This window comes from Vicia villosa, linkage group LG3 (genome assembly GCF_029867415.1).
Source record: "Vicia villosa cultivar HV-30 ecotype Madison, WI linkage group LG3, Vvil1.0, whole genome shotgun sequence".
Lineage (NCBI taxonomy): Eukaryota > Viridiplantae > Streptophyta > Magnoliopsida > Fabales > Fabaceae > Vicia > Vicia villosa.
The window spans coordinates 61631102-61647032 of NC_081182.1; the positions used below are offsets into that span (position 1 = coordinate 61631102).

At 34.8% G+C, this 15931-nt stretch overlaps 3 protein-coding genes across 6 annotated transcripts; 2 read left to right on the plus strand and 1 right to left on the minus strand.

Moving 5' to 3' along the window:
- Positions 1-2411: 2411 nt before the first annotated feature.
- Positions 2412-7262, plus strand: LOC131661635 (subtilisin-like protease SBT5.3). Its single transcript, XM_058931240.1, has 10 exons — positions 2412-2580; positions 2674-2783; positions 2858-2955; positions 3029-3196; positions 4249-4357; positions 4719-5351; positions 5463-5708; positions 5806-5920; positions 6016-6229; positions 6517-7262. Exons 1-10 carry the CDS (start codon positions 2488-2490, stop codon positions 7050-7052), a joined length of 2322 nt encoding a protein of 773 aa, XP_058787223.1. The 5' UTR covers positions 2412-2487; the 3' UTR covers positions 7053-7262.
- A 1335-nt stretch (positions 7263-8597) lies between these two features.
- LOC131655916 (protein EIN6 ENHANCER-like) lies at positions 8598-10123 on the plus strand. Of its 4 annotated transcripts, none has more exons than XM_058925716.1 (4): positions 8598-8783; positions 8877-9086; positions 9437-9504; positions 9807-10123. In XM_058925716.1, the coding sequence occupies exons 2-4, from the start codon at positions 8912-8914 to the stop codon at positions 9936-9938; spliced, it is 375 nt and encodes a 124-aa protein (XP_058781699.1). In that variant the 5' UTR covers positions 8598-8783; positions 8877-8911; the 3' UTR covers positions 9939-10123. The 4 variants fall into 4 exon arrangements, with proteins under 4 accessions (XP_058781699.1, XP_058781697.1, XP_058781698.1 ...); XM_058925714.1 differs by having other exon boundaries at positions 8600-8783; positions 8873-9086; XM_058925715.1 differs by having other exon boundaries at positions 8604-8783; positions 8909-9086.
- A 542-nt stretch (positions 10124-10665) lies between these two features.
- On the minus strand, positions 10666-13182 carry LOC131658184 (vacuolar cation/proton exchanger 5-like). Its single transcript, XM_058927509.1, has 11 exons — positions 13165-13182; positions 12657-12911; positions 12506-12573; positions 12373-12401; positions 12153-12283; positions 11788-12027; positions 11566-11700; positions 11359-11475; positions 11186-11239; positions 10881-10997; positions 10666-10773 (listed from the first exon to the last, which is right to left on the minus strand). Exons 1-11 carry the CDS (start codon positions 13180-13182, stop codon positions 10666-10668), a joined length of 1272 nt encoding a protein of 423 aa, XP_058783492.1.
- Positions 13183-15931: the final 2749 nt, after the last annotated feature.

Here is a 15931-nt window from a genome sequence, read left to right on the forward strand (position 1 = left end):
TGAAGATTCAGGAAGAATCAGATCAGAAGATTGAAGATTCAACAGTTTCTAATTTAGGAGATAAATTAGGAAACTCGTGATTAAAAAGACCTTAATTATAGCAAAAGATTTCTGCAGATTTGTAACATCAAGGAGTGCTTCGATTTGTAAGCCCAAGTCCAATTGGGAATAGGTTATAAATAGAAATCTTTGTAACCTAGTTTTGATATAGAAAACGTTGTTTAGAAAAGATGTAGTCATTAGGGTTTCTACAGGTAGACCACCCAGGTTGTGGGATGGCTGCCATGTCCTTCTCGAAACCTTTAGGTAAGATAAGTGATTATTCTCACTCGAAACCTGTAGGTAAGAGTTGAGTATTGTATTCTTGATTAAAGCTGTGAAGCAAGATCAAGTTATTGTTCATTGTTAATTGTGTAAATAGCTGTTGCAGGGTTGTAACAGTTAGGTATCACTAGGGAGTGAGCAGAGGTTCTCTTGTCTTAGATGGATGTCTGTGATAAAGGTTGCATTGGGTAGTGACTAGGTAAACCAGAGGTCGTTCATCTGTAAACTTGAGGTTTTTACATAAAATAGTACTACTGATAGTGAAATCTTCTTCTTGGCTTGGTAGCCCCCAGAGTAGGTAGTTAGACCGAATTGGGTTAACAATTAATTGTGTTATTTTATCTTCTGCATTGTGTTGTTTGTTCAGTGATGAATGTTATAACATCGTGTATAACATCAGGTTCAGAAGTGTTAGCTGTTCCTTTACAGAACCATGTAAACTTTACAATCCGGATATGTTGACTAAACATATGTGATCCCAGGTCTCATTGACTCTTTCTTAGGGGTAATTGAAAGTTGGGGGATCTTTTTGTTCTCCCTCTGCTACATTAATAACAAATCAGATGTCTTGACATCGTGAATGACATCCGAGTCGGTCATACCAGAATTTCAATCTGACTTAAATGTGTTATGTATCTGTTGTTAGTTGCAAGAAAGTGTTTGTATTATGAAGAAATTTGGTATCTTGGTTTGTGTTGAATGTAATTTTATTACTCTGATCTTAATAATATTCGACGGGGTAAATTTGGGTGTTACATTAGTGGTAACAGAGCAGGTCGGTGCATCCGACCACGTTGTCGAGTCAGTAGTGTCGTTTGACAATCCAATATTGTCATTTTAGTTTCTAACTGTTGTTTGTTGTGATTGATGTTGCCTTAGAAGCGATGACTCAGGCTATGTAGAATCAGCCTAACGCTAGTGCGCATGGTGAATCTCGTAGTTTGGCGACTTTTCAAAGGGATAATCCTCCTACCTTCAAGGGCAAGTATGATCCTAATGGAGTGTTAGCTTGTCTCAAGGAGATAGAAAGGATTTTCTGAGTGATGGTCTGCACCCCAGCGCAGAAGGTGTGTTATGGTACTCATATGCTGGCAGTCGAAGCTGATGACTGGTGACTGGAGACTCGTCAGAGGTTGGAGGCTATAGGTGAAGTTATCACTTGGGTTGTATTCAGTAAGGATTTTCTGAGGAAATACTACCCCGAGGATGTCTGTGGGAAGAAGGAGATTGAATTCCTCTAGTTGAAGTAGGGAAATTTGTCGGTTACGAAATATGTTGGGAAGTCGTGGAACTGGAAAAGTTCTATCCTCACTATAACGAGGCAACTGGTGAGTTCTCGAAGTGCATTAAATTTGAGAACGGGTTACTTCCTGAGATTAAGAAGGCGATCTGATACCAAAAGATTCGTAACTTTCTAGATTCATTAAATAGTTGCAGAATCTATGAAGAGGATAATAATGCTCATTATAAGATTATAAGTTAGAAGAGAGGTAAGCACCAACAGAACTGCGGGAAACCTTATGATGCTCCAACTGGTAAGGGTAAATAGAAAATTGTTGAGGGTCACAAGACTAGTGGGGGAAATGCTCCTGCTGGTGTTGTATGTTTCAAATATGGGAAACCTGGTCATAAGAGTAATGCATGTACTACAGAGGTGATGAGGTGTTTTCGTTGTGGTAAAGTCGGGCACACAGTGACTGACTGTAAGCATAAAGAGAAGAGTGCATTGGTAGATTGATGATGCCTTAAAATGTGAGGCCTTGTTATTTTGGAATGCTGGATCCATTTTGGAATCGCTGTGACTGTAATGTTTTTTGTTTAATAAAGTATTATTATTTCCACACAAAAATGTTAAATAATTTAATATCAATTTTGATACTTTTTAAGATTTTCTTTTTAATAAAAATTTAACACTGCTGTGCTCAGAACCTATAACCTTTAATTAAATTGGAAAAAACTCTTGTCATCTGATCCATATAATTTTGGATTAATGATTATGATTGTTTTAAAAGTATATTTTAAACGATTTTGTCTTGTATTTATACAACTGCTCTTTTCAAAAGTATGATACTAATAATCATATTTGTTTCCTTTATAAAAGCCAAGGTTTTTGCTTCTGTTGCATTGAAAAACAAAGCAAACAAAAAAAACTGAATTTCTTTAATGGCTTTACCTACTTCTCCTACCATTTTCTTTCTCCTCCTAATTCTTCTTGTCTCTCTACTTCAAACATCCACCTTCCCACTGAAAAAAAAGGTGAGACATTACTTCAGTTTTCTATTTGCATTAATCTTTGTAAAAATAAACTAAGAAAATCACTTCTAATCTCTACCCCATTTTTTGCTGTAGTCATATGTGGTATACTTAGGAAGCCATTCACATGATTCAGAATCGTCTTCAGTCGAGTTCGATCGTGTAACTAATTCTCACTATGAGTTTCTAGGATCTTTCTTAGAAAGGTATTCTTGTCATTCAAAACTATATATTATATAACTTTTTGTTTTGTTTTCTAATTACGTTCCCTTTGTTGTAGCTCTGATGCTGCAAAAGAGTCCATATTTTACTCCTACACAAGACATATCAATGGTTTTGCAGCAACTTTGGAAGAACAAGTAGCAGCTGAGATAGCAAGTTAGAATTCCGAACTTTCTGTTTATTTTTTTCTTTCTTATAGTTCTCATATATAATAACCTTTTTGTTGTAGAACATCCAAATGTGTTGTCGGTTTTTGAGAACAATGGAAGGAAACTACACACAACTCGATCATGGGGATTCATGGGATTAGAAGATAATTATGGAGTCATAACATCCAACTCAATATGGAACAAAGCCAGATTTGGTGAAGGTGTCATCATAGCTAATCTTGATACAGGTCACTTTCCTTATTATTTTTGTTTGAAATTTTATATTTTTTTCCTTTCAAAGATATATTACCAACATTAAGAAGCTAGAAATTGATTAATAATAATAATTCTAGATCGTTGACTGATGAACACACGTGACAGATACAGCTCCACGCACAAATAACGATCAAATCACAGTTTGATATTTTGTTGGTTGAAAAAGTTGAATACATAAGATTAGTATTAGTATATTATTTATTTGAATCTGGCCATCATAAAGAGCAAAGAATAACGATTTTCTATTCACAACGTATGAAAGTTCCTGTCTGATATTTTAGAAAAATTGCGGCACCTTTTGTGGTTGGAAGAAATTCAATTGATAGAACACTCTTTTCTGAATTGACTCCAACATGGACATGACAAGACACGACATGTCACGGACACTCTGACATTATTAATATTAAAAATATCTATATTATTATAGTAGTATTTCTCATCTATTTATATCTATATCTATTTATAATTTTAGATATTTGAATTGTCGGGCAGTATTGTATGAGTGTCATTCAGATTCAGATGTCGGATATCTATCCAAAAAATGTCGAATCAAAGAAAAACAATTTTTAAAATACTTGTTTAACTTTTCTAATATTTGTCTGACTTTTTCAACATTTATCGTACGGATGTCATATAAGTGTTGAAGACCGATAAATATTGAACACTACAACGCCTTCTCTATCACTAGAATAATCATTAATTCTTGATTGGAAGAAAAGTAATACTATTATTATACTATGAATAAAACAAAAACTCGTGTGTGGTGGTGGATTTGTCCAATATAAAACCAATAAGAAAATTGTTACATCAGCTTAACAGTTGGTATTCAAAATTCTTCCAAACTGTAGCTGTCTGTGAAATCAAAATGGATGGGTAATAGGTCCATCTAGAATCTAGATAGCTTTAAAGCCAATGGTAATATGGATATTTTATTTGGAAGTGTAGAATTTTCCAATTTACTATATTCTTGTTTCTTTCTTACTTGTTATCTTATACTTTGGTCCCACTCTATTTTATTCTCTAGGTGTTTGGCCTGAATCAAAGAGTTTTAATGATGAAGGGTTTGGACCAATTCCATCCAAGTGGAGAGGAATCTGTGAAAAAGGGTCTGATCTTGCTTTCCACTGCAACAGGTACCTTCCAATGCATCTTTTCTATTAACTCTTTTTTTATTCTTTTTATTCTTCTTTCTTATCTATTCAAAACAAGCTTTAAGTATATTTTTCATCATGTTATGAAAATGATGTTTTCTTATTCCTTTCATATTACTTTATGTATGATAAAGTTTATGTTTTTCTTTTTATGACATAATCATGATTCATAACTTAGAGGAAGATTCAAATGCTTATTGTAGCCAAAGAAAGATATTCAGTTTTATTTCCATAATAGAAACAAGATTGCTATAAGTTAAAAAATCAAATAAAATTATAACTTTTAGAGGTTTGAAAAAACTTATGTAAAAACAAACTAATAATAAGTGTATCGACAAAACAGGAAACTAATTGGAGCAAGGTATTTCAACAAAGGCTATGCTTCGAGGTTACCTACGCCAATCAACTCGTCCTCTAACACGCCTCGTGACAATGAAGGCCATGGATCCCATACATTATCAACAGCGGGTGGAAACATGGTCCCGGGTGTAAGTGTTTTCGGTCAAGGTTATGGAACGGCAAAGGGTGGTTCACCGAAAGCAAGAGTTGCGTCATACAAAGTTTGTTGGCCTCCAATTAATGGTGACGAGTGCTTTGACGCGGACATACTTGCGGCTTTTGATATGGCTATTCATGACGGGGTTGATGTTTTGTCTTTGTCCCTTGGTGGATCTGCTTCTAACTTTTTCAATGATAGTGTTGCTATTGGATCTTTCCATGCTGCTAAGAAAGGTATTGTTGTTGTTTGTTCTGCTGGAAATAGTGGACCGAATGAGGCTACCGTAGAAAATCTAGCTCCTTGGTATATTACGGTTGGTGCTAGCACGATGGATAGAGAGTTCCCTAGTTATGTTGTTCTTGGTAACAATTTAACCTTAAAGGGAGAAAGCTTATCAGCGACAAGATTAGCGCACAAATTCTACCCAATTATTAAAGCAACAGATGCTAAATTGGCAAGTGCAACAAATGAAGACGCGTAAGTGTGAAATACCCGAATATGACCAATGAACATAGTATTTACATTAAGCATAAACATAGTACTATGATTGTAGTGAATGAAATTAATGTGATCTAATCGATAATGCAGTGTGCTTTGCCAGAATGGTACTCTGGATCCTAACAAGGTGAAGGGTAAGATAGTGCTTTGTTTGAGAGGAATAAGTGCAAGAGTGGACAAGGGAGAACAAGCACTTCAAGCTGGTGCTGTAGGAATGGTCCTTGCCAATGATATCATTACTGGAAATGAAATCATAGCTGATCCTCATGTTCTTCCTGCATCTCACATCAATTTCTCCGATGGATTAAAAGTCTTTAATTATGTTAACTCATCCAAGTAAGAAATCGAGCATAATATTTTGGTTTAGCCTTTAATTAAAGAAAAATAATAATGTAACGGTTCTTAAACTTGATTATTTGGACTCAATTTTTAGGTCTCCAGTGGCTTATATTGCATATCCAACAACAAAATTGCATACTAAGCCGGCCCCTTTCATGGCGGCATTTTCATCCAAAGGACCAAATACTATGGTGCCTGAAATTCTAAAGGTGTTAATCATCATTACTTCCTGAAACTATGTTTTTCCTCTCTGTAATCTATTGACACGTGTTTGATATCTAATAACTCTTGTTATAATTTTCAGCCTGATATCACTGCACCAGGAGTGTCAGTTATAGCCGCTTACACTGAAGCTGAAGGGCCGACTAACCAAGTGTTTGACTATCGCCGGATTAAATTTAACTCAATCTCCGGCACGTCAATGTCATGCCCCCATATTTCAGGCATTGCAGGCCTTTTGAAAGCCTTGTACCCTTCTTGGAGTCCTGCTGCTATTAAATCAGCTATCATGACCACAGGTATTAAATTATTTAAGATTCTCACACTCTAACCCTTTCTTGCATACCAAGAAACATTAACTTAAGCATTACAGCAAATGAATTTATGTGTGAGGTAAGTAAGGATGCAAAATTTGTATACTTACACATTTAACCAATGTAATTGTCGAATTCAAAGTTTTCATTAAGCATATCAAAGTTGCAAAATTTCATACTACTCAATGCTAAAAAAATTATTGTTGTGAGTCTTGCGGCCATATAGTATTCATCTCAACATGGTGGTCATAATTGTTTGCTATTATTTTCAGCTACAACATTAGACAACGAGGCAGAGCCACTTCTGAATGCTTCCTTCAGCCAAACAACGCCATTTAGCTATGGAGCGGGACATGTTCAACCAAACAAAGCAATGGATCCTGGCCTTGTTTATGACACAACCATGAATGATTACTTCAACTTCTTATGTGCTTTAGGCTATAATGAAACACAAAGGTCACTGTTTTCAAATGCTACTTACCATTTTCATAAGAATTTCAGTCTCCTCAACCTAAACTACCCTTCAATCACTGTTCCAAATCTATCTGGATCAGTGACAGTTAAAAGGACATTAAAAAATGTTGGTGCTCCAGCAACATACATTGTTCATGTTCAGAATCCAAACGGGATAATAGTTTCGGTGAAGCCAAGTATATTGGAGTTCAAACATGTTGGTGAAGAAAAGAGGTTTAAGGTAAAATTGAAGGTGAACAAAGGAAAAGCAACAAAGAGTTATGTGTTTGGGAAGATGACTTGGTCTGATGGGAAGCATTATGTTAAGAGTCCATTAGTTGTGCAAGCTATTTAGCTAGAAATTAAAGTGATTTATCTAATTTGTTTTCTAATTTATTGGTGGCTTATAAATTGCATATAGCCATTAATTAATTTTCTTGTATGGAAATATTCTCTTACAATGATTGATAATCATAGTTGTGTAAGAGAAAGTAGAATAACTAAACAATGCTACTATTACTGTAGTTGGTTTTGTTTTAACTATCTATGTATCCTTATAGTCTATAGATTCCATTTAGCTATAGTTTAATGATTAATAATAAACTATACTGTTTAAATTTTACTAGTAAACTGCCCCAACACAGAAACTTTGATCGAAGTATACTATTTCAATTAACTAGTAAACTGGCCCAACACATAAGAAGTTGAAGTAATCAATCATTGTTGTGTCATAAACAAGACCTGGATCTATTACACTGTTTGGTACAACATATCCTGCTCCATAGCTAAATGGCGTAGTTTGGCTGTATCTCTGTGAAATCTTGAATTTGGTACATGGTGCTGGCCAACGGCCCACAAAAACCAGCATAATCTACATAGACCTGAAGTTGCCACATTACAGCACAATCTACATAGACCTATTTCTCCTCAGGAACTTGCCACAACGCAGGACCTGCATCATATGGCATTGCACATGAGCACGTGTCTCCTTCTATTAGAACAGTTGATCTTCATCTAATAGTCACCCCCGTTTCACGCCAAAGACCGGGGAAGGTTACGGAGTCGGACTCCCTTATATAAGTGTGACTAGTCACACCATATTTGAATTGACTCTAATCTGCAAAATTTGATATCAATCTCATATTGACTTGAGCGGCGAAATATTAACCTTTTTTTCAGGTACTCTCTCTAGTCAGTAGAGAACCGTCACCACGGCATGGAAAGCTTACTAAGGTGGCTTTCGTCATAGTATGAGTCATCCTCGGCTCCAATTCAAGACAATACAAATATGCTTGTTTGTTTATTAATGGTTATCTTCAGTCCTACTCCATTTGATTCTCTAGGTTTTTGGCATGAACCAAAGAGCTTTGGTGATAAGGGTTTGGACCAATTGACCAATTCTATCCCAGTAGAAAGGAATCCATGAAAAAGGGAGTGATCTTGCTTTAAGTGCAACAGATGCCTTGCAATGAATCTTCTAATTGCTCCTCTATCTTTTTTCTCATAGATGTATTTTATCATGTAAAATATATAACTTCTCATTTTTTAACCTTTAAAAACAGTTCTTTTCCATTATAAACTAAAAAGAGGATGCTTTTTAACATCTCTACACAATTGCAATTTGTTTTCTTATTACGAAAAGGATGTTTTTCTTATTCCGTTCATATTATTTTTTTATATGTGATCAAGTCTTTGTTTTATTGACATAATCATACCTTAAAAGACCCAAATCCTTGTCAATTGTATTGCTATTTTAGAAACAAAAGAGAATAATAAATTTTATTTTAAAAAGAGTCAGCTACAGATAACAAACTGCCAAAACTGCTTCGAACCGGACTAAACTAGATTAACCATAGAACCGGTCCGGTTTATTAAAAATCCCGGTTCATAAATGAACAAAATTTGATTTGCGTTTTTCTTTTGTTTTCCCCATAAAATCGAATCAGAAATTGAGAAATTAGAAAACCTAAATTCCTTTCTCCTTCACACTTCAGTTTGCATTCACTTCGTTGAATATTTCTTTGATTCGCAGTTCTTCACTCTGTACGCGGCTACACCGTCACGCCCTTCACCTTCGCACAATTAGGTTTGTCTTCTTGAACCTTCTGCTTTGCAATTTTGTTTCTCTGCTGTAAATGGAGCTGAATTTTGAGTTTTTATGAATTTACGAATTAGGAAGTACTAAAAAAGGGATTTTTGGTGAAGGGTCAGAAGATGGAGACAGAGGTGTTGGATGCAGAGTTAGTGTTGCCAAACTATCTCAGTTTTAAGAGAGTTCAAATGTATGATAAATACCCTAAAGGCCAATCCAGAGGAAGACACTGGAAACATCTTAAGCAGATTATTCAGGCTGAGAATTACCAGAATTACCCTCCTGATGAGCCCAATTGTGAGTATATTACAAAAATTTCTTTTTTTTTTTTTTTCATCTATACTTTGTTAAGAGTTTATGATAATATTTGAAATTTGTGTTTGTTGGGAATTTTAATTGTAATACTGTGCTCTTATGCTTTTACATTCTTAGTTTTGTTATTTGTATTTTCATTGTTGGTGGATATGTTCTCTCCCTCTAATTGTACTTTTTCTCTCTTTAATAACATTTATTCTTTCAACAATTGAAAGAAAATTTGGATTGTTTAACTTCAGTGTCGGAGACTCCAATGTGCTAATTTTTGTTGTTATATGCGTGCCTTCCATGTAAAAGAATCTTAATTTATTTTTTATGGAATTGTTTTGCAGATGTCAATATTGAGTCACCCCCTTCCATGCATCCCTGCAAGAGAATTTGCGATATTACTGGCTTTGAGGTATGTAGTGATCTTTGTGGAAGAAGTTCGCAAAATCTCTGTTTAAAAGGATATTGTCACATTTTTATTTTACACAAGTTACGAAAGAAATTGTTGCAGGCTTGACTTATATATTCCTTAAGATTTTCTATTGACTTAACTTCACGCATAAACAACATACAGCTAAAACTTTTCTATTGATATTATTATATTGCCTTGTGTGAAGCATGTTGATTTAATAAATTATTTAACCAATTAAGAAAATGGTAATGGTGATGATAAGCATTTGTACTAGGGAATTAACTGATCAATTTACCTTGCAGGCACCTTACTATGATCCTAAGACTAATCTCCGGTATGCAAATACTGATGTTTTCAAGACGATCAGATCGCTTCCTAATGATTATGTGCAAAGATACCTATCTCTGAGGAATGCAGCAGTCGTTCTTAAGTAGTTCTATCACTTACCTTGTCTTCTAAGACACCTTATTCTCGTTCCTTAATGTTTTGTTTTAACAAATGCTGTATTGAATCTTCTTCCATGTTAAATAGATTTAGAAGGTGTTTGGTAGAGCTTACAGATGATTAGCAGAATGTTTGTAAATTACGATTATCAGTTGCCTAATCTTGTTATTCCATATATGCCTGAATAGCTATCGTTTACTTTCTTGTAGTGCAAACTTTATAACTTGACTAAGGATGTATTCCATAGATTTCAATGTGAGCGAAATTAAGTTAAACCTTAAGCATAAGACTAAAACTATGATTTTTTTTTATCTAACCATAAGAGTCTAGTGAAGTTTCAAAGTCATGACCAACAGGTGAATATTGATTTCCAGTATTGAAAGTGGTACTTATTTAAAATGAGTAAACTGTAAAAAGTAGCTTCTTAATTTGCAATATCATTTCATCTGATAGATATACAGTTCATATTCCCCACTTTTAGCCATTGAACTTGAGGGTTCTTTAACTTGGTCTTGTACCATCATCAAGTCACAAAAATTGCAATCCTTGGTTTTAGAAAGGAAACAAGAAACAAGAGACTTTAATGTCACTAACTCTTACCGACAGCAGTTGAAGGATTATCGTCTGAAAGGAAAAAATATATATATTTAGATTGAGTATTGGAACATTGTAAATTTATATAATTGGCATCACATTTTCGGTTTAAGAGGAAGGGTATCATAACTCACCAACTGACATAGGATCAATATGTTCAAAATAACTTGCAGAAACTATCAAATAGCAAAGAATGAGCACTATTCCTTTGAAGTAGTTTGAAGTTCCATTCTGCATTTTGAAACAAAGTTCAAGTAAAGATAAAAAAAAATTACAATTTTATTTTTAGTATACTTAGCAAATTAAGGAGAAGGAACTTAGCTCAGAAATCGACTTACTTGCAACATGAAGGCAACTATGATAACTGACATGAAAAGAGAAGTTGTTTCAAATGGCAGAAAATTTAAGTCCATAGGGCATCCAATTATCCATCCAACAACCACGCAAAATGGAATCTGCAGCAAGCGCGGTAATAACCATGGATATGCCATAAAATGATTAGCAGAATCACATTTGTGTTTATTTCTGCTTCATCACACTTGATTTATAACAAAATAGACTAAACACTGAAGTGTAAGGAGACTAAGAAAAACTATATAACAAAACAAAATAGAAAAGCAAATTTCATTGAGAAAAATCTTACCATAAACATTGATATTTGTATTGAAGATCCAACAGCTACGGCCAGCGATATATCCTACAGAGTCGATTAAATGTAAAGGAAAATTACACTCTTGCTCATCTTTATTTATCATTAATATTATTCTGCCTGATACAAATTTGTCTTTGACTGCACTAATTATGGATAATACTTACAAGTTTGTCTTTGATAGCAAACATAACAGATCCAACATGTTCTGCAGCATTCCCTACTACTGGAAGAAGAATAACACTAAGAAATGACACAGGCATTTGAAACTCTTTTGATGCCCCCTGAAAATATTTTCATCTTACCACAATAACTTATGCGATAAAAACACAAATAATCGAAAGGAAAAAGTAAACAAAGAACATGCTCGTTACCTCTATGGTTTTAACCAAGTATTCTGACAAGATAGATATACCTCCTGTTAAGATCGAAATCCATATCATTGATTCCCACATCGAAATCTCAGGAGCTTCAGCATCATTCGAAGCATCTTCGTCGAAACTCTTGTCCTAAATATCATCAGTAACAACAATAGATCAAAATTAATCCTTGATTCTCATTGTTCATTAAGGAAAAGGGAGATATTAAGGCTTAACCTCGTAAACTGGAAGTTCCAAATTCTTCTGACTCTTGAATTGAAACACTATATATGAAGCATATGCCACAAGCATAATGCAACTGGTAAATCTTGAAAGAGATAACTGAGATTTCCCATATTCTAATTCTGTTTGTGTAGCATGGAGAACTGCTGGAAATAACAGTCCCATCACCGCCATCAATAGTAATCCGAAATCCACACTAGTATCTGCCTGATGATAAGTTAACGTCAATTTCTGCTATACGAGAAAACAAACTCGGAGAAATGAAAACTTGTTTTAGTAGAACAAAACCATACATGGTTAAATACTTGTTCTTTCTTATGAAATACTAATCCACCAGCAAATAATGCACATCCAAGTACTAGCAACAGGTTAGACAGAATCGAGCCTAGTAGCGATTGTTGAACAAGACGAATCAAACCACTTTTGAGTGCGTGAATTGATATGATTAACTCTGTTGCATTTCCAAATGTTGCATATAATAAACCACCAACTGCAAAGTATTGGCAAAAACTCAAATTCCTCGCCCCTGCAGAAATCACGGTGCTACGATGTTATTGTAAAAGGGAAAGCTAAAGTTACCTGCCGGTCCAGTAAAGAGGGCTAGCTGCCTGCATCAAACGCAGTCAAAAAAACAGAATAAGTATCACAGTTTTTTCAACTTCTTCACGGAAAGAGGGATAAGAATTAAGGTTCTAATATATGAATAACTTACTCGGTTGTATAGCCCAAACGCTCGGCCAAGGGTATAATACCTAATAAGCTGAACACAAAAACCCAACCCTGAAACACATTTAAAGAAATCACAAGTTGCGCGATTTACAACCGAATCATTATTTAGCAATCAAATGAATAAAGAAACTTACATGACTATGGAACAATCTATCTACCAAAATGGCCATAGGACCAAAAGGCATAAGCAAGTTTATCTTGGTTGAAAGGACTACAACTTTTATGCTACTAAGAACTTTACTTCTTATTATATTTGGTGAAAATTTCCCACACTCGTGATCAATTGGTGAATCTTCTTCATATGATGCAACTTTTCTAGGAAATAAAGAAGGATTTAGTAGAATCGCGTTTTCGAGTTCTATCACACCTCTTCCCTCTAATGATCCCACCTGCACAACCATATATTTCTTAACACAATGTTATCATTTACTATAGAAAAAAAAACTATCAAGTGCATTAAATATAAATAATCTTCAATTAGTAAGATACATTAAAATTTTTATACAAAAAATTATAGTAACATATAGAAGTTTCGATTTCTTTTCAGAAATAGAGAGAATGTCTGATCTATATACAATGCTTATAATTACATACAACATAAAATGAATGTAACTTGGTGATCAAGAAACTTTTATGACGTACCGAGATAGCCCTTTTCATATTGTTTTCATAAAAACAAACAGAATATGATAAGATATCTGATGAGTGAGTAACCAGAGAGAAATTTACTGATAAATTTTGTCAAAGAAAAAAGAGTAACAAATCATAGAGATCTAGGTGAAGAGAAGACATGATATGATAAAAGAAGAAATTAAGAATTGAATTGAATTTTGATAAAAACTCGTTATCCACGTGGCTTGGATGGCGCCAACATCGCCTAGTTCTCTTTTTTTCACCTGCTCTTGTTTTTTTTTTTAATTTAAAAACAAATTTCATAAAAAAAACATGCTATTAAGATTTCGATTAAAATGTTGAATCACAAATTTTAGAAACTAAAGTGATGATTTATTGTTTGAAGCAACTAAAAGTTTACTTATATGGGTCATGCTAACATGTGCCTTAGGGCACATGTTAAGGATACTATAATTAGAAAAAGTTAAATATAATTAAATGCAATAAAATCATATTTAAAGTTTCGATACATTGAATGCACAAGTTCCAAGAAAAAATTTCTATAAATATCTCATTAACTTGTGCCCTTGGCGCACATGTTAGCTTTTCCCTACTTATATATTATGAAAAAAATTTAGTAATTTAAGATATAAGTAAATATTAACTAATTAAAATTTATTTAGTATATAATCAATTTGTAAAATATTCTTTAATAAGTATTGTTTTATAAAAATATTTTTTGAGAATTTTATAATGATTTTTTATTGGTATATTTGCAAGGAATATATAGGAGGCGGTGCAATATCCACCCAGAACAAGCGACTAACATTAGGGGTGGTAAAACGGATAAGGATTTAGACTTTCACCCTCTAATATGTCTGTCCTGCTCCGACTCGTTTTTTTTTTCGGGCTTTTGCGGCCATAGTCATTTAGATAATTTTTTGTATTTTTAGACTTAAAAGGTGTGCCCGCAGACTTTCCCCGCCCCGCCCTCATTTTTTTGTAGGGTGGGTTTAGGTTTTAGACCCGCATCCTACATTAAGTCCGCCCCCATGTATGTTGTCCAACCATAGGTAATGGGCAGGGTGAGCCGATGAACAAAGCAATATTAGGGGGGATAAAAATTTTGGATGAAGCCAAAGGATTATGTATCTGGATGACGATGCGACTAGGCCTAGAATCTTTCTTAACTTCACCTTCTTATTTCCTTGTTTGGTATATTCATTCCCCCTTCTACTCGTCTCTGCTTTTTTAAACGCTTCGCCATAAATTGGCCTACATATGGCCAGTTTTTCTTTGTAATGTATATACTTCTCGGTCCTTGCTACTAGATTGTTGAAGGTTTTATGAAAAATGATTCAAATACGCTCGGAAAATTTTGACCTCAGTTAGAGTATGATGCTTAACATATATTTTTTTCATCTCATCCTCAACGTTATTGACCAATATTTCTTCTATGTTAAACCTCTCAATGTAGGATCATATTGGTTCTTCTTTCCTGTTCCTCGTGGATCTCACGCTTTCCACTTACTTGGGTTTCCTTTGAGACGCCATGAAATTTAAGAAAAAATATATGATGTTTTCCCTCATGAATCAATCTACTCATTTATCAATCCTCTAAATTGTGCCATAATCGCTGCTTTTAGATTTAGACAAACAACTTGCATTTTTCGGGGCCTATTGCTCCCTGTGAAATTCAAGAGAACATGGACCCGCTCCATGTGTTTGACAGGATTAATTGTCTCTTCATAGATCCTCGTTCATAATAATTTCTAGATTTCGTGCTTAATAGGATATTTGTTGATTCTTCTAATGAAGACGTTTCAAAAGGAGACACTTTCACCCCCCTTCAGAGCCATTAGAAAATGAGGAGTGAGAAGTTTGCCAGCGATGGCAACCCCGATGTCTTGGTTGGTCGCCTCTAGCTCTAATTCTAACGAAGAACGTCTTATAAGAGGTGACGAATGTGTTACGCACTTTCGGTGTCCTCAAAGTTGCATTTGCCTAGAGAAATCGTTAGTGTGATTTGTTACTAGGTCGTTGTTGATCCTGAAAGGTGAAAAATAGTTGTAGTTTTGAATCTCGGTTTCTTAAATTTTTTTGTTTTGACACTCTAGGGTTGTAGATTGTCTATTGACCTCCACAAAAAGGTTTCTTAACGGGATGTTCCCTTCTTTGTTTGTTGTTTGGTGCCTCAAAGAGGGCCTGATGAGGTGCTTTGTTGCCTCTTTCTTGAAGTGGATCTACATTTTCTTTCCATTGGTGTCTAATGTTCATTGTTTAGTGAAAGGGCATAATGTCTCAACTGTTGGCAGATGTTAGGTTTGATTCTCTATGTTATATGAGGATGTTGTCAGCGTTTCTTCCTAGTTGGGGTTTCTTCTCATTATTTCACTAGCCACAGGTCACAGACGTTTAGAGCTACAAGTCGTTCTTTTTCCCCGATTTTCCATTCAAGTGTTTGAGTCGGTGGGTGAATGTTATGTGGCGTTCTCATATACGACTTCAATGTTCCTTTATTAAAGGGATATTTCACTTAATTCTAAATTTAGTTAGGTCTAAAAACTTCGGGAATAGGGGTCCTCCATGGTGTGTCAGTCCACGGTAGATGGGATAAGAGCGGTCAAAATGGGCTACCCGACCCTAAACGGGTCGGCCCTGGCGGGCCCTAGGCTTTTTAGGGTTGGGCCAAGAAGGCCCGATTTAATATGGGCTCGAGAATTACTATCCAAGCCCGACCCTAGATGGGCTTCGGGCTACCCGGTCCTAAACGAGTTTTTTTAATTAAAAAAAATTA

Coding starts and splice junctions, on each gene's coding strand:
- LOC131661635 (XM_058931240.1), top strand. CDS start 2,488: ATGGCTTTACCTACTTCTCCTACCATTTTCTTTCTCCTCCTAATTCTT. Junction 2,581..2,673: donor CCTTCCCACTGAAAAAAAAG/GTGAGACATTAC, acceptor TTTTTGCTGTAG/TCATATGTGGTATACTTAGG. Junction 5,709..5,805: donor AATTATGTTAACTCATCCAA/GTAAGAAATCGA, acceptor CTCAATTTTTAG/GTCTCCAGTGGCTTATATTG.
- LOC131655916 (XM_058925716.1), top strand. CDS start 8,912: ATGGAGACAGAGGTGTTGGATGCAGAGTTAGTGTTGCCAAACTATCTC. Junction 9,087..9,436: donor CCCTCCTGATGAGCCCAATT/GTGAGTATATTA, acceptor ATTGTTTTGCAG/ATGTCAATATTGAGTCACCC. Junction 9,505..9,806: donor GCGATATTACTGGCTTTGAG/GTATGTAGTGAT, acceptor TTTACCTTGCAG/GCACCTTACTATGATCCTAA.
- LOC131658184 (XM_058927509.1), bottom strand. Junction 12,574..12,656: donor ATAGATTGTTCCATAGTCAT/GTAAGTTTCTTT, acceptor AATGTGTTTCAG/GGTTGGGTTTTTGTGTTCAG. Junction 12,028..12,152: donor TTCTGTCTAACCTGTTGCTA/GTACTTGGATGT, acceptor TTTCTCGTATAG/CAGAAATTGACGTTAACTTA.